This window comes from Engraulis encrasicolus, chromosome 20 (assembly GCF_034702125.1).
Source record: "Engraulis encrasicolus isolate BLACKSEA-1 chromosome 20, IST_EnEncr_1.0, whole genome shotgun sequence".
In the NCBI taxonomy this organism is placed as follows: domain Eukaryota; kingdom Metazoa; phylum Chordata; class Actinopteri; order Clupeiformes; family Engraulidae; genus Engraulis; species Engraulis encrasicolus.
The window spans coordinates 15,331,015-15,358,363 of record NC_085876.1 but is presented as its reverse complement, the minus strand read 5'-3'; the positions used below and the strand labels follow the sequence as shown (position 1 = coordinate 15,358,363).

Genomic DNA, 27,349 nt, shown 5'->3' with positions numbered 1-27,349 from the left:
CTCCTCTGACTACACCTTCCAAACACAGGCACACAGAGGCACACTTCATCTTATGGGAAGGGAAAAGCTTGTCCGACTCCATCGATCAAACACCTGCACACACGCACGCACAGCAGTGGATCTCTGAAACCAACGTTGTCAAACAGGCAGGTCATGTAAGCACAGTAGTCAGTAGTAGGCCTCTCGTGTGTATGTGCACGCATGCACACACACACACACACATACAAACTAACACACAAACAACCTAACACACATACACCAATGCACGTGGTAGAAGACTGTAATCTTGACACACATGCACACAGAGAAGACTGTAATGTCTCTCTCTCTCTCTGTTTTTTTTCTGTTCTGTATCTCTCTCTGTCACACACATACACACACACACACAAACACACACACACACACACACACACACACACACACACACACACACACACACACACACACACACACACACACACACACACACCCTCCCTCCTTCTCCCTCGTCAGACATTGGAGGCGGCGAGCACGGCCCAGATCATCTCGTCGGCGGGCGCGGCCGTCTTGCAGGCCTGCGTGTCCGGCTCGGCCTCCAGCACGGCCTGCGAGCGCGTGACGGCCGTCTCGTAGCGCTCGTCCGACAGCGAGCCCAGCGTGGCCTCCAGCACGTCGGAGGCGTGGGCCAGCACCAGCAGGGCAAGCGTGCGGCGCCGCAGCCGGTGGGGCTCGCCCGTCCAGCGCTCCAGCAGGCTCTCCTGCAGCCGGGAGACCAGCGCCTCCTTCTGGCCGCTGCTGCTGTTGAGCGGGTGCGTGGTCATGTCGAAGAGCAGGAAGTTCTGCTTCTCGGTGGTCAGCACGCCCTTCTCCACCAGGTTCTTGGCCAGGCGCTCGCGCACGTTGCGCATCTGGAAGTGCATGCGCATGGGGTTCCACGTCTCTCCTGTCACCGGGCAACAGGAATAGGACGTGTTTGATTGATTGATTGATTGATTTTGTTTACTGGCATTGTACAAAGCATTAAAAAGGTATACAAATAAATAATATCAATAAATAAATAATGTCAATAAATATGTCATAAAGACCTTGTACAACAAATCAAAAGGATAACACAAAAAAAGCTTAGGGAGCTTGTTTCCATTGTGGTCCTTGTGAATGTGCAGTGTGTATTGTATGTGCTATTTACAATCAGTGTATATGAATATGGCTTAAATTACATGCAGAGAGAGATGCAACCAAAAAGTGTTTTCTGACAAAATTAAGGTATTCATCATTATCAATGTTGATATTCATTATTTATCATGGAGCAAGAGAAGCATCTAAACGTTTTTTTTTTTTAAAGCCATCTGATTTTGCATGTGCTCAGTAACCTATATTCATTATCAGTTTACTTTGCGCTTCTGGAATTGCATGCGCACATGGTTCCACATTTCTCCTGCAACTGACAGACACGCAGAGATAGGTACGACCAAAAAAGGGTTTTTGTCAGTTTCTTGAAGTCATCTGATTATGCAAGTGCTCATGTAAATAAAATAAAACGATATTCATTGTCGGTTCACTCTGCTCATCTAGAGGCGCATGCAAGTGGGCAGTCATGGGTGAGCGGTTAGGGCATCAGAACTGTCGCCCAAAGGTTGCCGGTTCGACTCCTGACCCGCCAGGTTGGTGGGGGGAGTAATTAACCAGTGGTCTACCCCATCCTCCTTTATGACTGAGGTACCGTGAGCATGGTACCGTTCCGCTGCACTGCTCCCTTGGGGCGCCATTGGGGGCAGCCCCCTTGCACAGGGGAGGCATAAATGCAATTTAGCTGTGTGCAGTGTTCACTTGAGTGCGGTGTCACAATGACAATGGGAGTTGGAGCTTCCCAGGTGACCTTTCACTTATTCACTTTCACTTCACCTGAGGTTCCACGTCTCCGGTACCGAGCAGGCAGGCAGACATAAAATCAGTATATACTCTGTGCTTCTTTCTATCTTGTGCATCAAATGCTACAAATGCCTGTCAGGCCATATCGTTAACTATAATATACCTAAAAATTGCCCCCTAATAACTGTGCAACAAGAATACCGTAGATAATGTCAATATGCCATGTAACCAGGGGACAACCTTGGTGTAATGTTAGGAGGTTGGACTGTAGATCGTACTGTAGTATAGCAGGTTAAACCCCCAACTTCAGGCTTACCAATCCCTTCCTCCCTCCATGGCTGAAGTCCTCCTGAGCAACTTGAAGCACCTCTATACATGGGTTCTAAATTTTTGTTTTCTCTTGAATGCGAAACTAGCTGCGCACAACTCAACCTCTGACTGTTGGAAACCGCTGTCGGTCAAAAAATTAGCAATTAGCCAATAGGCAAATTGGCTGCCAGTGTCTTGCCCCTCCTCACAACACCGTGTTTATAAAAATCCATCTATATGTGTAATGTAAGCAATAAGAGGAGAATAAAAGGGCCAAAACATAGATGAGTTCCTGTGCAATATATCATGAACCCTGGTCCATTAAACAAAGGGTTAATGTGTTGAAGACACAGCTGTTTTTTTCTCAGGACATACAGTATAAGGACAAACATACAACTATCTAAACTTCCAATGCTTACTGTCCAGCTGCACAGACATACTGTTTATTTAATTAGCAACACCTGTGTTTGCCTTGCCTTTTCCCACAATTAGGTTGAATAATTAGACTGTTTTATTATCAGGAAGTTACAAGGCTAACCAGTACGGCTGGCACCAGCGTCCCTGCTCAAATTCATTGGTGGCTGATGCACCAGGCTCTGACAACTGAAAACGCAGATAATGGATCGGAATCACTATGTCCATGCATGTTACGAGTTCAGTTCCAGTATTGGTACCACGTTTATCAGACAGAAATCTTTTTTGGCCTGTCCAAAAGAAACAGGTTCGTAGAACATTCACTCCTCACATCACCGATGCAAACTGTCAGACATGGCGGTTCCACTAAAACAATTGCCGTGTGTGTATTCAAGAGAGATCAAAGGTCATTCCATGCTGATCAAACATTACTTCATATTACACTGAAGTCAAACATCAATAAATGTTGTTTACGCTCTAAAGCTGGCCTCTCCAGGACAAATTCCTGTCAATCCAGAAGGCTAAGGTCCCTGTCCCCCCCCCTGAGGTCAACTGCCTGATAATTGCTGGGTGGGTCAGGTGTCTCTATTGTTAAGGTATGGCGTGTCAAAAGGTTGTCTCCAGAGAAGTGTTTGTAACTCCCTTAGCAATGGAATTCTGATGCTGCTGGTGATGGTGGGAATTACATCTCTATAGCTGATTACCTTTGAAGTAGATTTCATACAGTTGCTCGATATCAAGGCATTTGTGAAAGGTAACCATGACAAACTCTATAAGCCAAATCAACAGTTATGTGACTTCATGCTCTTCTGTTTCTCAATGGGTCCTATAATGTCGGGAATCCACAATTCATTGCGGTAGGTTGATGTTTACAAAATGACTTTATACAAACAGGCTATTGTGGGTCAATATATGGGGTTCCCATTTGTAAACAATGTCACTCAACGGCACATTGCGCCCGCCCCTTCCTTCAAGAGTCTTTAAAAGAACTGTCAGAAAGTTACACAAACTCACACCTGACGAAGACCAGACTGCATGGTCGAAACGTTGTGTTAATAAACCGGGAGCAGCAACAGTGTGCGGACCTTCCTTCTTTTCATGTTTTCCCATTTGTAAACAGTCCCTGGCGGCGCGCCCCCTGGCTGTGCGCACTCTTTAACCTCTGATTGTTGGAAACTGTTGTTACTCAAAAACTGTGCTCACATGGTTGGCTGCTTAGCATATTTCCCATACTCACAACACGACTGTTTGTAAATGGAAAACCTGTGATAGGTTTCCCGTTTACAAACATTCGCTCTGTGAGGAGGGGCAAGATGCTAAGCAGCCAATCACATGAATGCATTTTCGGGGTACGTACCGGTGAGTAGCTGTATCCAGCTGCACACGTCCTCTGCGGGCTTGGTAGCCTTTATGTGCTTCAGTGCCTCGTCCAGCAGCACGTCACCAGTGGGGGCGTCCGACCGCACCAGCACCTGAGGAGGGGAGGAGGGAGGGAGAGGGCCAGTGAGACACGCACGCACGCACTGACACACACACACACACTCACGCGCACGCACACACACACACACTCTCTCTTTCTCTCTCTCTCTCTCTTTCCCTCTCTCTCTCTCTCTCTCTCTCTCACACACACACACACAAACACACATGCGTGCACACACACACACTATTTTTCTCTCATGCGTTGTAACTCACTTGGGGTCGGGAAGATAACAGTTGTGTTGCTGATCCCTTTCCCGTCCATAAGATAACAATACAACCCACGACCGCAACAAATACATAGACAACGGCCAATGACATGACGGCAACACACTGCATTTGGGCACGTAGACATGATCAAGACGATCTACTGCAGTTCAAACCAAATACACTATAGAAGACTGCTCAATCGTGTCATAAGGTCGTAGTATGGCATGCCCGCAAGCGGAGTCACTTTCCTCTTGCTACTGTCAGTACTGGCGGCATGGTAAAATGAAATGCCACTACCACCAGGGCTGGAGTGTGTGTGTGGGCAAACTGTAATACACATTTGAAATGATATCGCGGGCCGAAAAAAATGACTCCACGGGTCAGATTTGGCCGCCGGGCCTGACTTTGACATTCCTGAACTATTTATTTTCACAAGTCCTATGAATTGTCAATGAGTGTCAACGATTGTGAATTACATTTGCTGTCGCTAGGTGCGGCTATCACTCTCCTACACACACACAAACACCACAGACAGGACACACACAAGACACTACACACCTACAACCTTAGCACACACTACACACCTAGCTAGCTACTACCTTAAATAAATGCTTTGTGTGTTCTTAAATCCTTAAACCAAACACCCAGCCGGAAGTGAACCGGGAGAACAGAACAATATCACTGTGTGTGTGGGTATTTCATTAGAATGTGACGTCACACTGAGAATGTTTATCTTATACTTAGCCAGAGATTCTAGGAGCATTATCAAGTCTCTCTGACTTAGCTTAATCTTTGTGTCAACCAAAAAAAAAGTCAACTGACAAAACAACTTGACTTTTCAGCTTGAAAGTGATTAGGGCTTCTCTTTTTCTTTATTCGAGTGCAAGATTGGGCTCAGGGGGTGTTGGTTGAATTTGTGGGGTATTGACATATAATAGGTATCCCTGGATTTTGGGTCAATCTGATGTTAAAACATTCATGCACTTAACTGTGGATGGATACACTTGCTTTGTTCACACTCTGATTATGATGATCAGATCATCATAATCAGAGTATGAACAAAGCAAGTGTATCCATCCACAGTAAGTGCAGTATGATTATGATGAGAAAAAGAAAAGAAAAGAGAGTGGTGATTGCAGGTTGCGATCCTTGTGAGAAACTCACAATCATGTGAACTAGATTTTCTCAGTGTATATACCTAATAATAATGTTTTGAATTGTTATACACTGCATGACTTGTGCTTCGTGAAATGCTCTTTGGGCATTTGAAATTCTACAGAGCCTTGAAACATAACCACTAGTTCCTCTGGGCTGACTTACTGGTTAGTCAAACATAATACATTTACTGTATTTAATACTTGATTAATGCCACATTTCCTGTCACAAATCCAGTGTATATTAATATTAGCCAAACTGCAAGGTCAAATGTGATAGAAATGTCCATTCATGATTTCTGATAGTGATAATACAATTTCATCGATAAACTTTTTAGACATGGCCACTCTTATCAATTTGCTATCACAACAAGAATGGCAATGACCAAATCATGACATATTACTAAAGGCTGTGGGTGATGTTGTAGTGGTGTAGTGCCATGGTAGTTACGTTTTTGTGGTGACTATTACAACATTCCATTGGCGGAACAGTGTGCATTATGAGGGTCCACAATGTTGCTCAGTAACCACATGATTGACAGCTAATGAATAGCTGTGTGTTGCCAAATTAGGGTCTCCTGATAAGAAGAAGGGGTGGCAAAGACTAGCACAGTGGGTTTAACATAGCCTGATTATCATCTACTTTCAAATCTCTTCAAGACTTGGTCTGACCAAGAGCATAACAATTAACATTTCCCAAATGGCATGGTTGACCCGCCTCCCTTGGTTTGCTACTGATTGTTTGCTTCCCGGCAAAGTGGGAGGAGTTCCCTATTTTTCTGGAGCTCAGAAACTATATTTGTATTGCTCTTGGCCTGACTAGAAGCAACGCTGAAGGTGTTGCATCACTAGGAGGGCGCGGCCTGGCTAGGTTTAATCAGTTCATTGTTGAATGTGTGCAGTGACAGGAATTGGGTCGACGTAAAAAGGAGAGTCTCTGTGCTGCTGTACAGCTGCTTTCCGGCCAATGACTCTGGTGACTGGTGAGACACACCTCAGCAAACAGCACAGCCCCGTGAAGATCCTGGTTTATTGAATCCTAATCACTGATTCAACATGCGTGTGGCCATTTGGCTGGCTCCACCTCCTGACTTTGTTTAGTACCTAGTGCTCATAAAGCATTTCTGTAAACGTTACAAACGGTGTGGTTGACCGTAACTTGGGTTGTCCCCACTCTGAGCCAAGTGGTTATCACATTTACCTGTGCATACATACTGTACACACTCACATTCAGGGATAGAAGCAGATAATGAGAGCGAAAGAGGCAGAGTGAGATAGATAGATAGATAGATAGATAGATAGATAGATAGATAGATAGATAGATAGATAGATAGATAGATAGATAGATAGATAGATAGATAGATAGATAGATAGATAGATAGATAGATAGATAGATAACCTTGCGGTCCAGGAGTCTCCTCTTCCTCATGGTGGCTGGCTCCAGGTAAATGCGCCCCCTAATGGCCAGCTCGATCATGATGCCTCCCCGCAGCCCCGATGAGATGCTGTCGTTCCAGAAAGACGTGTAGCCCTGCAAAACAGTAGCATGCACAAGGCCAGCTGGCTGAAAATCATGTTGTGCAAATGGACAGGCCAATACACACATAGCTACAGCCAATGGATATCATTGTAAATGGACATAATAACAATCAACAGTCTAGGTAGGAGGCCAGGGGTGGGGAACCTATGTCTCGAGGGCCATTTACAGCCCTTGAGGCCATTTTAGTCAGAGAGAGTAGATAAGAGAGAGGTTCCATAGCTGGCCCATAGTTTCCGGGTTCTACTGTCGCAAGGGGGAGGGGGGGGGGCAGACCTAAGGACTGTTCTATTTAGGGCTGCACGATTATGGAAAAAAATCATAATCACGATTATTTGTGCTTTAATGATTTTTTTGGAAAATTTCAACAAAATAAAATATTACCAAGAATTCATTATATACGGAACGAGCAAAATAAAATTAATTGTAATAATTGTGTAAAGGCAATGAAATTTAGGTGGACAGATTTCTGGCCAGAAACACCAGCCTGTCAGTATGTTCTGGCTTCAAGGACACAGGTCACTATTGCCACGATTAAATCCGATTGAAATCCCGATTTCGATATCACGATTTACGATTATTTTCGATTAATTGTGCAGCCCTAGTTCTATTCATTCTAGGAGCATCGCAGGGATTTTGACAGGAATTCCCTTATCTGACAACAAATAACTGATAACTTGAACTTAAACCTTGACTTAATGCAAAAGCAGTCCTGTGACAATAACAAATTAGCTCGCTTCAGCTACTCAAGGTCTAACTGGCCCAAATACTAGTCTATAGCTATGGCTCAGTGTCCTTCTGAGAGCGAAGGGTGGGGTACGTCTGACAAAAGAAAAGATATGGGTTGATTTGTCTGCGTCAAGTTACACGGTGACCTGGGAACGAGATTCAGGATATCACTGTGAACCGCGTAAACAGTTGCCAAACTCTACACTACACTACACCAAACTTTGACACTACACTCCAAAATATGATTCAACAACTGAAAGCTTTGTTTTTTTTTCGTTTATTCGTCTTGATCTAGCACTGAAGAGAGAGGCTAAATGAAAGATGTAGGCATAAGCCTTCTATGAGACGCAGCCAGGTCAATTACATGTCTCAAACAAGGTATAACCCAGCAAGGCGACAAGAGGAATTCACTGCAGCCCTCCAGGCTTGGAATCATCTCACTTACACCACCAGTTAAACCAGTTTGGCATTTTCACTGAACAGACAAGAAAAAGAACAAATCTTCTTGCCTGCTCTCTCAAACAAACACACACACGTGCACACACACACAATCATCATTATCATCGTCATCATCATCGTCATCGTCTACCATTCCTAAACCAGAAGGACTGGTATACGACGATAAAGCATGGAGGTGTTCACTTGCGTTGCTGTGTAGCACATCATTTACGTAGCTTAGACATCATTTACGTAGCTTGGGTCGACTATGTTTGTTTTTTTAAAGGTGTTTTTTTTGGTCTTTCAGACTTCATTAGGACAGGACAGTTTGAGAGAGAGACAGGAAATGTTTGGGAGAGAGAGAGAGGGGGGGGGAAGGTCCGGCAAAGGACCCAGGCCGGAATCGAACCCAGATCGGCCGCGTAGCAGACGAGAGCCCTACCGTTAGGACACGGTAGGGCCGGGTCGACCATGTTTGTAAGGCTCCTAGGTAGGGCTGTAACGATACACTAAACTCGTATTTCGGTTTGTGTCGCGATTTTTGACCTACGGTTCGATACACCCCACGATTTCTGAAATGTATCTCCATTGAAGTTTGGAAACACTATCACATCAAATCATAAGGTTGTTTTCTGGACTAATGGCTGATAAAACTTACAAAAGGGCGTATCACGATACTGCCTCCTTGTATCACGATACATTATCGTGACTCTGTGTATCACGATTTCTCGGTTCGATACAATATCGTTACAGCCCTACTCCTAGGTGCTAACAGCAATACAGAGACCGTAACAAAACTGTACCTCCTTGTCTTTGAGTCCCAGCAGCAGGATTTCCTCCATAAGAGTGAGGCGCAGGGCTTTGGAGTCGTAGTCATTCTCCTCATCCGGGTCTGCTTCGGTCAGGGCCTCGTCCTCATCTGGGTCTCGACTCTCCACCACCGCCGTGGACGTCTCCACACGCTTGCCTCTGTGGGTGAGGGTGGTCATCCCGGCTGTCAGGAGCACCCCCGCAGCTCAACTAAACAATGGTGGAAGCCACCAGGCAGAGATGGAATTTATTACACATTTGTTACGTTTACATGAGACATTTCATTCGGAAATATTGATTCTGAATAAAGCTTAATTCCGCTTTGAAAACACATGTAAACACCTCTTAATTCTGAATTAAAGGAAAGATCAAAGTGAACTCGACGGAACTATTTAATTATGCGCATTATTAATTCGTAATTAAAAACATTGTGTAACCGTAGTGATTAGTAGGCAGCAGGATCTGTTCAGGACTGCTGGCAGTCTTGACTGTCTTGCCCTGGACAAAATCATCTGAAATCCCCGTCTCAATACATACAATCAAGTCTCCAAATTAACACCCGCCAACCGGCCAAATGCTGGTGAAATTTCAGTTTGGCTGGTAGAAAAACAAACTCACTAGCCACTTTCACCCATTAGTGAGTGTGTGTTAGGCTAGTAGGATTAACATCTACTTGTCATTTAGGCTCATGATGTACATTACTTTAATTTAGAGCCCTGCATACAATGTTATGAGGGACCAATTCTGGGCCCCCTCTCTCCCTGCGCCAGGGACAACTGACCCAACTATCCCCCCCCTGTCTGCAGGCCTGGATATGAGGGGCACACCTCCACTAATTCTTACCATCGTACGGTACTTCCTCTTGATAACAGGTAGGCACAGGACAGGTCAGTTTCATATTGCTTAGGCTCCTACTGCATTTATACAATATTTAAGTTAAGAAACTCAAATTGGGGACCTACATTGTAGCCAACAGCTTAGTAATTAATTCAACACAACAAAGCCAACTCTTACCCGTTGCCTCATTTGGTGATGTAAGGTAAGCGTACCCAGTAAGCCCACCAAAATCTAAATTTCTTTATTTTTCAATCATCTTCACACAATTTTTTTGTGAAATGATTTCTTAAATAGTAAGATTTACCTCTCTTCTCAATGTTTATCACTGAGTTGATGAATATTTCAAAGTACAATATGAGGATTTTTTACGAGAAAAGTGAAAAGTCTGAATGGGCTTAAATGGTACCTTTGGTACCATTTAAGCCCACTTGTGTTCCAAATAAGCTCATATGGTTATTTCTCTATCAAAATACCTGGTGAGCTGTGTGAGTTGAGTTTAAACAGTGAGCCTACATGGCATAAATGGTTTCAGACCAAAATATTCTTCCAAAATGTAAGATTTGCTAAAAAAAATAATGCATAAAACCTTACAGCATCTCTTACTTCATATACTTCATAAAATTCTTCATCCAAACAGAGAAATTTATTTTTTTCTTATTGATTATTGTTAGTTCATTACATTACACCTTTTAAACCAACAACTTGAGATTGTACAGCACTTTTTATGTCCCTCAAAGGCATTTTTCATTAGCATGCATGCCAACTTGCATGCATTTCAATGGGGTGTACCATTTAAGCCCACCTAGTACCCATTAAGCCCACCTATACATAAAGCTATTTTATGGAGATAATCAACTCCACAAAACATTTAATGATGCATTTCTTTAAAGATCAAGGCCAAACAAACTGGAATATGCTTAGAATTCATACCTAACCACCTTAAGTCTTACGGTAGAGTAAGATAAAGATGGTGTGTGGCTGTATCAAGAGAATATCGGTGTTTGCTCGCTCATAAAACACATCTTTCCATTTGAAGGGAAATGCTATAATTTAGTAAAACACTGCATGTATATATATAAAAATCATTACATTTACCTCTTGGTTCACTAAATATGAAAGTATTTTTCAAACATTTGACTTGAACTAGCTGGAATTCTATGATTTCTGACATGTCCCAAAACAGCAAAGTTTTGAGGCGACTTCTTGTCAGTAGTCCTGAGACAGGATTCACTTGGACGGGGATAACTCAACGATAAAAAATGTGATTTGTTTGCAATAAAAAACATTTTGTCAGTTACTAAACCCTTTAATTGGATAGGGTGATGAACAACAAAATCCACCTTTTCCCTTTCCTTAAATTGACCTCAAAGTTGAAAGTGGGCTTAAAGGGTACATGGGCTTAATGGGTACGCTTACCCTACATTGTATTGTACTATATGCACTGTATATTGCCAATATTAGGTGCTTCTGCTCTGTTTATATTTTTCCTGATATGCTGGGTAGAGGAGAAAAATCACATTTCTAACTTATAGTCTAAACTTACTCGTACTTATGTGTCCTTTACCAATATTTAAATCGTTTCGGATTCAGATTTGTCTCACTTTGCACAGCTCTATCAACCTATAAAGGACTTTGAAGGTGAATACATGGCACTGATTGCTGTGGGGGAAAAAAACATCACGAATCCCAATAACAAAGCTCATCGACAAATCTATTACATGACCCATGGCCAAAGTGCCTTGGCTTTTGCGGTCAATCCGATGTCACTACTAGTGACCAGTAGAGGTGCACCGAAAATTCGGCCGCAGAAAATATTCGGCCGAAAACGGAAAAAAAGACACTTTCGGTTTTCAGCCGAAAGCCAATTGAGCGGCCGAATCGGAAATGAATTCAAAATGGGCATTAATTAAACTAATTTCTACTCTAATTTCTACTAACATTTGAAGACTTTAAATACACATTTATTTTCTTTCAAAAACATTTCAAAACATTTATTGTAAACCGTGGATTTCAGCAATATTCAAAAATAGTGAAAAACCTAACTTTTGATCACTTTTGACTGAATTGTAATATTCGGTTTCGGTATTCGGCCACGCAATTCATTATTATTCGGTTTCGGTTTCAGCCACAAATTTTCATTTCGGTGCACCTCTAGTGACCAGGGGTGTACAGACTAGTTGTAAACTAAGAAGTGGGTTAAATAGTCTACATGTTTTGGTGTGATAGTGAAGCTGACATGGTATGGCAGCATTAGTTTTATAAACACCTGCATCGTGTTTACACAATAGGCTACAAAGTGGTATTTTAGAAAATGGATTGTTATGAAGTAAATTCAGTGTCATGAAGGCAATTTGAGAGGATGGTTGACTAGTGTGCATTCTCCACATTACACCCCTCATGGTGACAATCCCGAGTTTTGAAGCTTGTCAGCCCACGCGGTCATCCCTAGAACAAAAACACATCTCTTTGGAAAGAAAATCCACCTGAATGCCACTGAACTGGTTAGTGACATGCACTACTTATTGCTGATAGTGTGAATCAACAACCCTTCATGAGGTAGGTTAGGCTATTTGCACACAACATTATCCTAAACTATCCCTGTCACAGCTGAAGTCTGTTCACAAACTTGCTGTATTGTACGTTTTGCAGAAGGTTCTTGGATGAGGAGGCTGTTTGAACTTTCTATGTCAGGTCAAACCAGACAGTTGAGGATAAGCTTACACCACACAGCCTTTACTGAACATCTAATTTAGTGAGGCATGTTTATTCTGTGGTTGACTGATTGATTGATTGATTGATTGATTGATTGATTGATTGATTGATTGATTGATTTACGTCTTCTACTCTAACTCAACTCTTTTTCCCCCTAAATTTACTAGGCCTATTGTTAAAACAAGGTAAAAGACAATCCAACACCCATTCACCAAAAGCTGTAGCCTATATCCAGTAAATTATCTTGGAATTGTTTGTCACCTAATAGCCAGCTAGATTATGACAACCTCAGTAGAGGAAGAAAAAAACAATGTCTTTGCCGTGCTCAGAGCTGCCAGGGGAAGAGTTTCTTCCTCCAGGTAGAATCAAACACTAGGAGAACTCTCCATAGTTGTTTCCTTCTACAGTCATTACAATCAAGTTAGACAACTTTAAGTCTTGTTTGACAGCTGAGACTAGACACCCAACATCAAAGAAAGCAACAGGTGTGTCAGTGTCGGTAAGAACGCGGTAATAACATTTCGCCAAACATACAGTCCGATAGCCTATCAATGATATCATCAATTTCTAAAAATCCGGAAGACTTTCTTCCTTCTCTCATAAACCTACCTGGCAGTTTCATGCGCCAGGCACACACGAACGTATTAGAACATGCTAGCAACGGATAACCAACGCTAGCAAATAAAACAAACGTCCGTGTCAGAAAAACCTGAATGTAGCTTTTATGCTTATCAAATAAAAACATGAACACCATTAGTAGGCTACAACTAGCCTACTTCTGTACTTACTTACCCGGTAGAATTCGATCGTTGTCCGGCGGGAAGCAGGGCAAGCCACCTGCTCACCACAGACACAGTTGAACCGACTTGCTCCCTGTTGCCACTGCTAGGCAACTGGTGCCAGAGTTTGTAAAACAGGTTCCACAGACAGTTCCAGCCAAGTCGCTAGACGAGACGAGAAGAGAAGGCTGCAGCCTTGTATGACAGCCAACAGCGCCACCACTCTGATATCAGGCTACTCAAGCATGTTTGAAAACAGGTAGGACTACACCTGACCAGTTGCAGGTTATCACATTTCTTGTAAGTAGTCTCATTTATTGCAGTGGGCCACTTTAACTAACAAAATAAGTTTTTTATTGTGCCTTGCTTTTATTCTGATAGACTTACAAAAAAAGTCAAACATGTATCATTGTTACATTGTTTTGGCAAAGGTTATTGCACAGGCCTGTGAAATTCATGCCATTTTCAGGTCTCTGCCCTAGGCCTACCATGCAGACAAAAAAAAAACAACCAACAAAATAAACAAGAACAATTTAGGTGGTCTACTGAGCAACATAAGAACAATTTTAATAATTTATTCTTTTTTTAATACATTAGCCTATGAAAACAGTAGCTTAACTTAAAAAACACACACACACACGCACGCACGCACGCACACACACACACACACACACACACACACACTGATAGACTATGCATGTTTACAGGCTACTATATGGAAATCTTGAAAGATTTTCAGACTGATCTTGAACAGAGTTTCAGACTGTTGGAAAAATGGCGAAGTTGGAGATGCCACATTGGTTTTTGTTGCGGGCCATGCGTATATATCCCTTGTCTCCCCATGCTGGTCCCCAGCTGGAAATAAAGAACAAAAGTGATGATTCCCATTTGACTTAATGATCACCCTGCACACAGAGTAAAATACAAAATGCAATGTTAATTCAACTCTTAGAGAGTAAAATGAAGTGAAAGCCCACTGCACACAATGAAATGGCATTTATGCCTCACCCGTGCAAGGGGGCAGCACAGCGGGTCAATACCACTCTCAGAGTACCCCAGTCATGGAGGAGGATGGGGGAGAGCACTGGTTAATTACTCCCCCCACCAACCTGACGAGTCGGAAGTTGAACTCGCAACCTTTGGGCTACAAATCTGGCGCTTTCCGCTTACCCATGAGTAGGCCCTACTCTTGGCCCAAACGCAATTTAGAACATGTTAAAATCAACTCTCTAGGGTGGGCGCTGTGGCGCAGCGCGCTAAGCCCCCCACACTTGGGCTTGCATGCCCAAGGGATGCACCCCAGGGTTCGAGTCCGGCCTGGGTCATTTGCCACTCCGTCTCACTCTCCACATTCGCTTCCTGTCGCTCTTCACTGTCCTATCTGAAATAAAGGTCTTCATTTTTTTTTGTCCTATGATATGTGAGCTGGGCAAAAGCTCAACAGACTGCATGGGAGTCTGTTCTTGTGGACAGTCAAGAGAGGGTATTGCTTGTGGTTGACCCCAGGGCTGCTGACAGCTTTGACAGGGCCTAGTGTAACGGAGGCCAACTAGCGGAGTTTGGTGTGGAACGTTAGTAAACCTCCCTCCCGGAACCTCAATACAGTGCGGTAGCATTGGGCTATTGGGACGAGGCCCACTTTTGCTTTTGCTTTTGCTTTTGCTGGGCCCATGACAAAGTCATCTGAAAGGCCCCCCTCTCAACTCATACAATGTACTGGGGACTGGGGACCCGATGCTGTAGATACTTTTAGTGTTTTTTCAATACCAATGTAGTATATGTGCATCATTAGGTACAATGGACTAATTGGTGTAACGTCTATGTAATATCATGTGCAGCTGGTGTTGCACTTTTGACACCTCTGTTATCAATAAAGGATAGACTACCTGTTCTTAACCAGCCAGTAGTCTTGTCCATTCTCTGTGCCATACCCCACGATCAGAACAGCATGATTGGTCAACTTCTCGTTGCACTGAGGATCACTGTATACACCTACAGACAGACAAAGATCAATTAATAACTGTTCAAACATTTGCATAAAGCAAGCCGTATCATATGTGCCAAGCTGGGCCACATCTGGGCATTTCTCAAAAGAGAAGTTGTTAGCCTGTTAGCAACTTCGGTAATTGCCAATGGGAAAATGCATTGAAAAAACAACAAAGTAGCTAATGTAGTAAGCAACTTTGGTTTCGAGAAATGCACCCATGGGCTATAGTTTGTTGGCTATGTAACGTATTGACAGGGGTGTAATGGAGACGTGTGAGGTGGGTAAATGTGGTGATCACAGTGAAGTTGGCACACATTGGGGTCATTGACGATTTTAATAGAAGTCAGGTGGTGCAATCACAGTTAATGCCACTATTGTAGGCCTATAGATTTAACTTTTATTATTTTTGTTGAATTACACATGTATATACAAAACATTCATGATTTACAAATAATAAATACTCGACTCCAATTTCACAAAATGGTGACATTAGCTGTGGTTGTGCCACCCTGACATCACCTAAGAATGTCAGTGACCCATACACAACATCATCATATAAAAATATTTCCAACCAAGAGGAAGTCCATATTTTAACTGACTTATTTTGACATATTGACATATTTTAAATGTCTTCATTTTGGGTTCGTAATGACATAATGGCATTTCCACTGTACGTAGACTCACGTACCGCTTCTGTAATGGTGGAAGGAGGGTAGCATGGCGTTGACTCCCACAGACACTGGGCCCACGTGGGCTACTGTTTGCTGTAGGATCTTCTCATTCCTCGCTGGAAGAATGTGGAAATCCTTACAATATCCCGCCCTCCCTCTCACAGAGTAGCGACACTCGCCTTCCTTAAAACACAGAGAGCTATGTTAATATTATATATACAGTATTATAAGTAAAATAATAAAGTACTAGTATCATAAAATTCTATACAAATAATGTAAAATAATAAAAATCTGTAAAATGGCTGTGTATTGTGGGAGAGTCGAAACACAGAGAGCTTGGAGAATGAGAATAAAATGGTTGTGTGGAAGTCATAGAGTTATGCCAGATGCGCTGTGAGTGTTTAAATCTCATATTCAACAATATGCAATAACTCATGCAGTCACTGTTTTATTGAGTACATTCTCTTAGATACAGTAGAAGTTACCCCTACTCTCATATGTCATGGATCCACTCCAGTATACTCTGTTGATTGATACACAGATGTTACTGATGTATTGATCCACTCACCCTCTGCTCATAGGGGTAGAAGCTGGCCGAGTCGATGCCCTTGTTGTGGATGACATAGACGAAGGACTTGCTGAGGTAGCCGCCCCTGCAGCCGTGGTTACCGAAGGGGGTGGTGCAGTCTACCAAGTTCTGGGGGCTGAGGGCCGTCAGCGGCTGGCCCCTCCTCAGCCTCATCTGGGCCTCCAGAGCCCCCGCAGAGCTGAAGGCCCAGCAGGAACCACACGTGCCCTGTGGTGTGGGTGATAATAACATTTTAACAACAACAACAATAATAATAATACATTTGGGCCTCCAGGGACCTATACTACAAAGCTGGTTCAGGATAACTTGAGGTTAAGTTAAGAGGTAAATCACCTAATAGAAGAGCCTGCTGTGCTAATTTTCTTAAGAAAAGCTCTTGTATTAGATGATTTACCTCTTAACTTAACCTCAACTTATCCTGGACCAGCTTTGTAGCATTGGCCCCAGGGAGGCATTCCAAGAACCTGGTTCAGGTAGATGATTATTAAAGTATTGAAATATTGTTGAAGAAAGGGTGGTAGAACCGTTAGCCTGGCTATCGCGTCTGCAAGTTTCTTCAAGACTTACTGTAAGGCTGACGAGGAAAACCATCTACAATATTTCTCCACAGGAAATGCAAACGGTGTGTCTAGCTCACATTCATGAAATACATCATATGCTGCTGGTTGAAGCTTTAATCAATTTGACCACCTTCACTCACCTGTTAATTGAACTGTGTCATTGCCTTAGAAACGACCCATCGAGCCGTTGGAGAGGCTCAAAATGAATGGATTTCCTTTTTGGGGGCAATTTGAAATGTTGTTGATGGGTTGCTTGGCCAGATTAAAGTGTCAAAGACTAGAGACTTGCAGCCACTATAGTCAGGCTAGAACAGGGATTCTCAACCATAGGGCGGCAGCCCAACGCTGGGCCTAGCTCAGAAACTTGAGGGCCGCTGAAAAGTTTCAACCTCGCACTGGAGGGCCGTGCAACTGCATACATTATCAAATAAAGATGCTGAAGACAGCGCGCATCGTTTTACTCTAGCGCAGTTCTGAAATGACCACGCACCGCTGTTTTTTAGTAGTGGAAGACATCAAAGACAAGACGGCAATACACTTAGCAGTACACGAATGGAGAATGGGAAATTACCAACCGGGCCACTCTGCACCGAAAAAAATGGGCCTCAACGTCAAAAAAGTTAAGAATCCCTGGGCTAGAAGACCACTACCATTTGTCTAAAAAAAAATATATCACCCTCCAGGTGCTCTTCAATGGAAAAAGGAAGGCAGTACTCATTAAAAAAAGAAGAGCATCCCAAGGCACTCTGCTTGCCCTTTATTGCACAAAACTGTATTGGTACGAAAGACAAATGATGCAGCAGAGTGCACGGTTTGGCTTTTTTAAATTGAAGTCTTTTTTTCTTATTGCTATTATTACCCTGCACCAGAGGGCTGTTTGGAGTTGGTCTGTTTCTGTTTTTGTTTTTGTTTGTCTGTTTGTCTCTCTTCCAGCAACATTATGCAAAAAAAATGCTGACTGAAATACAAATTTTGCGGAAAAGCTATACAGTGACTCCTAGATAACCTATTTCACTCTCGGACAAATCTGAGTCACGATGAAAAATCATCGATCATCATCATTTCATTTCATTACATTACATTACATTACACTACATTACATCGATGCTTACCCAATGCAACTTACAGCTATTCTAAGCACAGGGTCTCCACTGCCTAGAGCAATGTGGGATGAGTTGCTTTGCTCAGAGGGCATAGGAGACATCATTCTTCCTACTGGTATCTACACAGTAAAACAATGCAGCATTAATTCAACACGTAGAGAGTACTCTTGGACCAAATACACTCTAGAAGATGTTTGATCAACTTTCTAAGTGTAAAATTCACACTGCACTTTTTACTGTGTAGGCCCGCTGACATGAGGGCACAAATGGGTCAGTTTCCCCGACAAGGAGAGGAAGTAGGTCTACTTTCTTCAAAAATGCAAGCCGGTTGCACATCTTGTCACCTGGATAGACAGGCAGCCGCATGGGGCCCCAAAGACGTAATATGGTGAACAAGAGCTCACAATTTAAACCACAGTAGTGGTGGTTTGTTTCAAACAGGCATTCCTTTGAATTTTTGCTCGGGGCCCCTAATGACTCAAGAATTGTCTCTGATTTAAGCCGAGTGTGTAACCTAACCTAACACCAACCGACGGTAGTTTCAGAGAGTCACAACTGATTCCATATTGACATTTTGTCTGTGTTTTGGTGAATCTTGGACAAAGGCACGGACAGTGCAGTATCTGTTCTGTGTGTGAACTTGTTTTCTAAACAACTAATCTGAAAAGGGTCCTTTTATCTGAGGCAGACATAGCCTTGGACAGGCTGGTGCCACACTAGAAGATGACCTCAAGACAGACGCATGCCCAGAGAAATTATCTTAGCCTTAAGTATGGTAATAGAATTTTTAAATAACATACAATTGAGCCAGATTATAGACACAATGATCCTTTTCATCTTTAGTCCCTGGACAGGAATTGTTATCAAATTAAACAGAGGATTAGAGTTAATAATAATACAAAAGTGTGTGTGTGTGTGTCTGTGTGTGTGTGTGTGTGTGTGTGTGTGTGTGTGTGTGTGCGTGCGTGCGTGCGTGCGTGCGTGCGTGCGTGTGTGTGAGCACTTTCTTATGTGAACTTGCGAACAATTGGCACCTTCTTGGCAGCCTCCAATGCTGGTAGGTGAATGTGGGAAAATGTATGTGTGTGTATTTGAAAGCACTTTGAGTCAACTGTATTGTAGTTGTGGTAATTTGCTGCGTGTATGTAATGATTTTTTATCTTTTATGACTTAATTTGACAGGACAGTGTGAGAGGTGGACAGGAAGCGTATGGAGAGAGACGGGGAGGAGTGGGCAAAGGACCCGGGCCGGGAATCGAACCCGGGTCCGCCGCATGGCAGGCAAGCGCCCTACCAGTTAGCCACAGCAGGGACTACTACGCGTATATAAATGATTGATTGATCGATTGATTGATTGATTGATTGATTGATTGATTGGTTGATTGGTTGATTGATTGATTGATTTCCATCATACCTGATTCTGCACATCACTGACCAAGCCCCTCTCGGCCCAGTTGACAGTGGCAGGGAGAGGTCCCTCTATCTGGGGGCTGGAGGTGACGTTCTGATGGAGGGAGGGGTCCTCCGGAAGCAGGCAGCTGTGTAAGGTGTTGATTTCCTCCGTGGTCTGAAGAGAGGACATGCCCACACCATGAGTGCCATGGCAAATACACATACAAAGGGGTGGACAAAGGGGTCAGTTGTCCCGGGCCCAGGGAGAGAGGAAGCCCAGAATTGGGTCCGAAGCTGTCTGTGGCTCTGCTGACATGCAACATTACAATGTGATTATGCTACTCATGAATACTGTTCTGGTGGTTGCAAAAATGAGAATAGATTTTCTTCTTCCCAGTTCTCTTACCTTTCCATAACTCTAACTCCTACTCTAACTCTAATAGTCAGCCTATTATTCTAAAAAAAGAGAAGGGTAATATTTCACTGACTAGTTTGCTAAACCAAGATTAAAAATGTGTTTCTGTTTCTGTTTCTGTTGAAGACCAAAAGTGGAAACTTGTGACAAAGTCAGCTAGTAAGTGAGAGGTGACACTGCTGTCAGCTAAATGTATTGACTTGGTGTTGTGGGTTGTAGGAGGGCCTAGTCGTACTGCCTGCCCAGTCACATGTCATACACATATTGAGGCCTACAGTATTGTCTTAATGAGAAGAAGCAAGACATTTATTCTCAACACGAAAAAAGAGATACTATTTAATTAGTCTACATTTCTAGTCTCAACTTAATTTTGACAAAATAGTGTATGCTTACTGGTTCAACACATGGTTCACCACATACTGGTAAGCAGGGGGGCTGACAGCTTTGGCCGGGCCTGGGACAAAGTCATCTGAAGTGCCCCCTCACCCCATGCATGCAGTGTAATGAGGACCCAAATCTTCCCACTCTCCCTGGGCCCAAGACAACTGAGCCCATTGACACCCACCAACAAGTGCCTAATCAACAAGGATCCAAGACATACACTATATGTACATGAAGTTTTTAATTCAGAATAAATAATTCAGAATTAAATATAACTGTCAAGTTTACTTTGACCTTTCCTTTCATTCCGAATTAAGAGGCGTTTGCATGGCCGTTTTCAATGCAGAATTAAGCTGTATTCAGAATGAAACGCCTCTTGTAAACTTAACCATAACAAATCTTTGTGCCTTTTCCCAAAACCCACCATATCAGTGAGGTGATTGACCCCCAGCATGAAAGAGTGTTGACCCTGCAAGGCCTCCTGGTTGTGTCTCTGCAGCATCAGGACCATCTTCTCCCATATCTGCCTCCTGTGAGTCTCCTCTCTCTGGTCAACACAGAAACAAACATCACTACCTCACTGCCACCGCAGACAGTGAATATGAAGCCAAAGTACAGTGCCCTCCATAATTATTGGCACCCCTGGTTGAGATGTGTTAAAAGCCTTAAAATAAATTCAGTGTTTATTGCAGAAGAATACTGTCACACTGAAAATTTTAGGAAAATGTAGCCTTCAACTCAAATGAATTGTAGGAAAATAAAAAAATCCCTGACTAAAAAATAATTATTTTTCATTAAATCACCTGTTCCACAATTATTGGCACCCTTAACAATTCCCAGGAAATAAATATAATTGAAGCATTTCTGTCATTTCTACAGTAGTTTACAAAGTTTACCAGAGTATGTAGGAACATTTAATTAGTAATTCATCACTTCCTGTTTCCCTGGGGTATAAATATGACGTGACACCGAGGCCATTTCTCTTATCCACTCTTAAACATGGGAAAGACAAAGGAACACAGCATACAAGTGAGGCAGATGTGCGTCGACCTTCACAGGTCAGGCAGAGGCTACAAGAAGATTGCCACTCAACTGCAGCTGCCCATATCTACTGTGAGAGGAATAATTAAGAAGTTCAAAACAACTGGAACAGTGGTAAACAAGCCTGGACGAGGACCCAAGTTTATTTTGCCACCACGCACAGTGAGGAGGATGGTAAGAGAAATCAAAATATCTCCAAAGCTCACTGTTACAGAATTACAACAAATGGTAGCATCCTGGGGTCACAAAGTCTCCAAATCAACCATCAGGCGCTGTCTACACGCCAACAAGCTGTTTGGGAGGCATGCACGGAGAAAACCTTTCCTCACCCACAATCATAAACGCAAACGTCTGGAGTTCGCCAAGCGGTATTGGGGCTTCAACTGGGACCGTGTGCTTTGGTCAGATGAGACCAAGATTGAGCTTTTTGGCAACAAACACTCTAAGTGGGTCTGGCGTGCCACGAAAGATGCGCATGCCAAAAGCACCTCATACCCACTGTGAAGTATGGGGGTGGGTCAGTGATGCTGTGGGGCTGTTTCGCTTCCAAAGGCCCTGGGAAACTTGTTAGGGTGCATGGCATCATGAATGCTTTGAAATACCAGGACATTTTAAATCAAAATCTGTTGCCCTCTGCCCGAAAGCTGAAGATGGGTCGTCACTGGGTCTTTCAGCAAGACAATGACCCTAAACATATGGCCAAATCTACACAGAAATGGTTAACCAGACACAAAATCAAGCTCCTCCCATGGCCATCTCAGTCCCCAGACCTCAACCCCATTGAGAGCCTGTGGGGTGAGCTGAAGAGGAGAGTACAGAGGAGAGGACCCAGGTCTCTGGATGATTTAGAGAGATTCTGCAAAGAGGAATGGCTGAAGATCCCTCTTTCTGTCTTTTCCCATCTTGTGAAACATTATAGGAGAAGATTAGGTGCTGTTTTGTTGGCAAAAGGGGGTTGTACAAAATATTAACAACAGGGGTGCTAATAATTGTGACACACATTATTTGATGTCAAATAATTATTTCTTTATGTGGGATTTTTTCCCCACTGAATAAATGCACTTGTATTGAAGGTTGGATTTTTCTCTTTTTTTCCATTGAGGTCCCATATTATTTAGAGAAAAATAATAATAATTGGAAGCTAAAAAACACATCTCAACCAGGGGTGCCAATAATAATGGAGGGCACTGTATGTAGCCTATGTAAATTATTGACTGGATTTCAATGTCAGAGACACCTGTTTCTCAGAGTGAAATTGAGAAATGGCTATTAAAGTCATTTTCTTTTTTCTGCAGCATATGCAAGTTCACGTCTTCAATAAGCTACTCAATGCTTCAGAATAACATATTGCTTTATCTTTTAAAGCTGACAATTTTCTTTGAAAGTGTGAACTTTCAGAGCTGAATTCTCTGCTTAGTACTTTAATTAAGAAATTAGCACATTCAGGCTCACCAATTTTTCAGATATTATTGGATTCCCATGTGTAAGATATAAATGTAAATCTTAAAATCTATACTATCAGAATATTTTACTGAGAGTATACATGCCCATCACGTCTGTAATGTCACATGCATACAAAGGAATGGAGGTAGCACCGTGTCTACTGGCCAAGCACCCTTTTGCAGAACACTGATAGAGTCGTCTTTCTTGAATCAAATTCAAGCCAAGCGGTATCATAAAGGATGACATGTCCTTGGCCTTGAGATGGGTGGGCCCAGGCTAGATATGCCCTGTGTCCTTGGGTATATGTAAATCCCTGCATATAAAATGATCTCTCTTCATGGAGTTACTCTGTGTGGAAAAGGGAATGACTAGGCCTACTTTGTTTTCTCGCCAGTGTGAATAAATAATGAAACACACATGGGTCATAGAGAAGGTCATACCGTGTTGCGGTACAGTCTGCCGTGCTGGGCCTTCCACTCCTCCCAGGTGTCATTGAGGCTGACAGCTGAGGAGAGGTGACACAGGACCTCCAGGGCACACAGGGACAGGCTCCAGAAGTGATGCATCCTGGGAAATCCCCCAGGAGAGTACAGAACAGGCAGCTCGCACTGTATCTCCTCAAGACCTTGGGCTGGATCCCCAGCTGAACAAAGAGAGGTAACGCTTTATTTTAATGGTTCACTATTACAGTGGATCTACCACATTAGGTACAGTGTAATAACCAGTGTAACACTATTTAATGTCATGTAATACCAGTGTAACACCATGTACCAATGTTGCACATCTACGGTAGGTTAGGGTTTAGGGTTAGAGTTGGTACATGATATTACACTGGTAGTACACGGTATTAGATATTGTTACACTGGTTATTACACTGTACCTTATGTGGTAGATCCACTGTAATAGTGAACCATTAAAATAAAGTGTTACCCAAAGAGAGTTTCAGAGAGTAGACAGAGAGTGGTGGTCTATTCTCTCTGGCAAAGTCATGTTACATATTTTGTATTCTCTCTGAAAAGTCAGTTGCATAGACTCTGATGAAGATGGCTTGCCATCGAAATGTTAGTCCCTATCATGTTGTGCACTTGAATTAAAAAAGAAAAGCATCCCATCTGAGCTGCTCCGGTGTTTTCTCTTAGTCAGTTACATATTTTTGTACTGAGTCAAAAAAAAAAAGTTTCTAATTTCTATTGAAGTCATGATGACATATGACAACACATGTGTGTGTGTGTGCATACGCCTGAGCATCCATACATGCATCCATGTGTGTGTGTGAGCGTGCATGTGGGTGAGACGCATTTGTTCAAGCTTTGTGGGAACAAAAGAGGCCATTTTCAGTGTTTGGTTTGGATCTTTTGTCACCCTTCTTCTAAAAATATGATAATGCTTTCACTAACTGACCAACTGTCATTTGTATGTGTCATGTAGTTCCCCTCCTGTAGTTTCAACCTAATTGCCTGTCAAACACTTTCATATACCCCACTTTCATTAACCCCACAGGCCAATTACAATACATAAGCCACTGCTTAAAGGGTTACTCGTTTCAATGTGTAAAACAACTGTAAAACAAAATCCTACAAACTGTGACTATTTTTTTTAAACAACAACAAAAAATACTAAAAATAATATACAGTAGGCCTAATCTCTTGACTGAGAATGCCTAGCACTGGAAGTAGGCTAAACCACAGCCAGTCTCTCAGTAGAGTCCCAAGTAACATCATATAACAGAACAGTGTGTTTCCAACACAAATTGCAGACTAATAATTTTGAGTCATATAAAAGTAATAGTCAGCAGTGTCAGCCTGAGATATCAGTGACTCATGGTCAAGATAACACACACTCAAGCGGAACAAGTATTAACAGGACATGTGAAATGTGAAAACAAACAACACAAATGACGCGCAGCAACATAGGCATGACATGAGATCAGATGAGATCAATTCAATTACACTATCAGAGACCGCAGAACAAGATGGCCAAGGCAATAACAAAGCATGAAATGCACACTTACCTAATAATGCTCCTCTTTTGACTGATAACGTGCGATTTCTTCCTCAAATACTGAGCGCCTGTCTGTCGTGCCGTTGAACAGGGAAGTCGCATTTCCTGCTTTACGTTAGCTCTGGTGAAGCTGTCATGTTTGTTTCGCACTTACAGTATCAACCACTCACCCGCTTTGTATTGCTATGCTATACTTTTTTAAATCCTCAGACATGCACACAAATTTACGCACAAACGAGTGCTCGGACATTGGTCCTCAGCTCAGCCACCCACCCAACCACCAACACACACACACACACACACACACACACACACACACACACACACACACACACACACACACACACACACACACACACACACACACACACACACACACACACACACACACACACACACACACACACACACACACACTACCCCCCTTGTCATGTGAAAACAATTTTAATTCATTAGCTGTCATGACCCTGTGCAAGCAAGCAAAGGCAGGCAGTCCCTCAGCTCAGCTGTCTCAGTTTCTACAGCAAACAAGCTTAATATTTCCAGCTGCTTACACAGTAAAAAATCTAGTGTTAATTTAGCATTTTGTGAGTCGATTTTCACATCTTGTAGAGTGTATTTCATGCAGAGTACTTTCTAAGTGCTGAATTAACACTGCATGTTTTACTGTGTACTAACAGACAAAATGTTTCTCCCAAAATTAGTGCATGGCTACCAGAAACAGAAACCACTGCCCTAACCCTGAGCGCAGGGTGCCACTGTACTGTGTTGTCATGTTTGGGTGTCAATCATTGGGTCAAACGCCATTACACGCTGAAGAAGGGCTCTGCCCGAAACGTTCGTGGGCGAATAGACAAAGAAGAAATCTGAAGAGTGCTGTCCTTTGCCTCATTCATTCATCTGTGTTGTCATGGCTCAGTAACTCCGCTGGATGGGTACAGTAGCTCATATCTCATGGGAGTCAGGGCCGCTGACAGCTTTGGCCGGGCCCGGGACAAGGTCATCTGAAGGGCCCCCTAATCCAATACATTCAATGTAGTGAGAGCCCATATATGCCCCCCCCCCATTTCCCTGGGCCTGGGACAACTAACCCTTTTGTCCCCCTTTCGGCTTCCCTGATGGGAATTCCCCTTGGTGTCTTGGTGAAAAGCCTATACTATATAGCCCCCTAGCCTCCACTCTGTATAGCCACCACACTTTATAGCCTCTACTTTGGAGTAGCATTAGGCCTACTGTCGGTTCGATCCCACTACCAATAGGCCTATATACATACATGGGCTCTCATTTTTGTTTTCCCCTGGCTGCGCGACACCGGCTGCGCAGACCTCAAAATCTGATTGTTGGAAACCGGTGTCTGTCAAAAAATTAGCTCAGTGGTTGGCCGCCAGTGTCTCTTGCCCCTCCTCATAACACTGTGTTTATAAACAAAAAAATATAATATAAAAATGTGGGTGGGGGTGGGTGCCCTCCTGCATCATTATGTACTGTATAGCATGGCGCAGCTGAGCAAGCTATCCACCAGAAAAAGCTATCCACCCACTTTTCTCCAGGAGGGCTGCTGTAGTACAGTAATTTACTAAATAAATACACATAAGGCAATCATGTAATTTCCCCCCTTTTCTGTCCTCAATTGTTTTTTGTATTTTTTTGTAATACGTATATTGATAACAACCCTTTATTACTGTAGGATGCTGCAGCATCTTAGCTCTTGAAGTGGCAAGGCTGGTGGAATGTGTCACGTACAGACAGGGCCGCTAACAGCTTTGGCCAGGCCCAGGACAAAGTCGTCTGAAAGGGTCCCCCAGCCCAATAGATTCAATGTAATAAGGACCTAATTCTGGGTCCCCTCTCTCACTGGGCCCGTGACAACTGTCCCCTTTGTCCCCCTCTGTCAGCATCCCTGCGTACAGAGCACTGGCTTCCAGCCACATGAACAGGATATCTACAGGCCCCCTGTCTGGCAGGGCAGGCCGGGACAGGTGCTATTCTGTGTTACGTGACACACAGGAAAACTTCATGCGGTGAACAAACCGATTGCTTAGTCAGGATAAGTGGCTGCTGCCAGGGTTATTCAGGTGGGCGGAGTATTAGAGAGGGGTCAAATTGATTGGTTCACTGAGTAATCTCGGAGTGAGTCAGCCAATCATCAGGCAGGGTTTAAGCTCACTGAACTTCAAGGTTACATTGAAGGACACTGCATACCATAGCTTACTATTAAAATCATGTTTTTTTCCATGTGTACTATAACATGAGAGACTTATCCCAACATACACTACCTTATCTAATAATAACAACAAACAGTAAAAATGTCCTCTTTCGCCGCGTCGTGGCCAACCGGTAGGGTACTCGTCTACCATTGGGCCGACCAGGGTTCGATTCCCGGCCTGGGTCAGTTGGCGACCCTTCTCCGTTCGCTTCCTGTCCACCTCTCACACTATCCTATCATCAATAAAGTTGTAAAAGACCAAAAAATATATAGGCTATTTTTTAAAGTCCTCTTAATTCAACACTTA

The 27,349-nt window shown here is 43.1% G+C and overlaps 2 protein-coding genes across 2 annotated transcripts; both read right to left on the bottom strand.

The window, feature by feature from the left end:
• Positions 1–488: 488 nt before the first annotated feature.
• On the bottom strand, positions 489–13,425 carry LOC134436816 (Golgi phosphoprotein 3-like A). Its single transcript, XM_063186166.1, has 5 exons — positions 13,267–13,425; positions 8,919–9,135; positions 6,811–6,942; positions 3,929–4,043; positions 489–922 (listed from the first exon to the last, which is right to left on the bottom strand). Exons 2-5 carry the CDS (start codon positions 9,102–9,104, stop codon positions 489–491), a joined length of 867 nt encoding a protein of 288 aa, XP_063042236.1. The 5' UTR covers positions 9,105–9,135; positions 13,267–13,425.
• A 115-nt stretch (positions 13,426–13,540) lies between these two features.
• ctss1 (cathepsin S, ortholog 1) lies at positions 13,541–24,936 on the bottom strand. The gene is made up of 8 exons (XM_063185496.1): positions 24,847–24,936; positions 23,276–23,478; positions 20,776–20,898; positions 19,578–19,730; positions 16,480–16,707; positions 15,929–16,094; positions 15,140–15,245; positions 13,541–14,108 (listed from the first exon to the last, which is right to left on the bottom strand). Exons 2-8 carry the CDS (start codon positions 23,399–23,401, stop codon positions 14,012–14,014), a joined length of 999 nt encoding a protein of 332 aa, XP_063041566.1. The 5' UTR covers positions 23,402–23,478; positions 24,847–24,936; the 3' UTR covers positions 13,541–14,011.
• Positions 24,937–27,349: the final 2,413 nt, after the last annotated feature.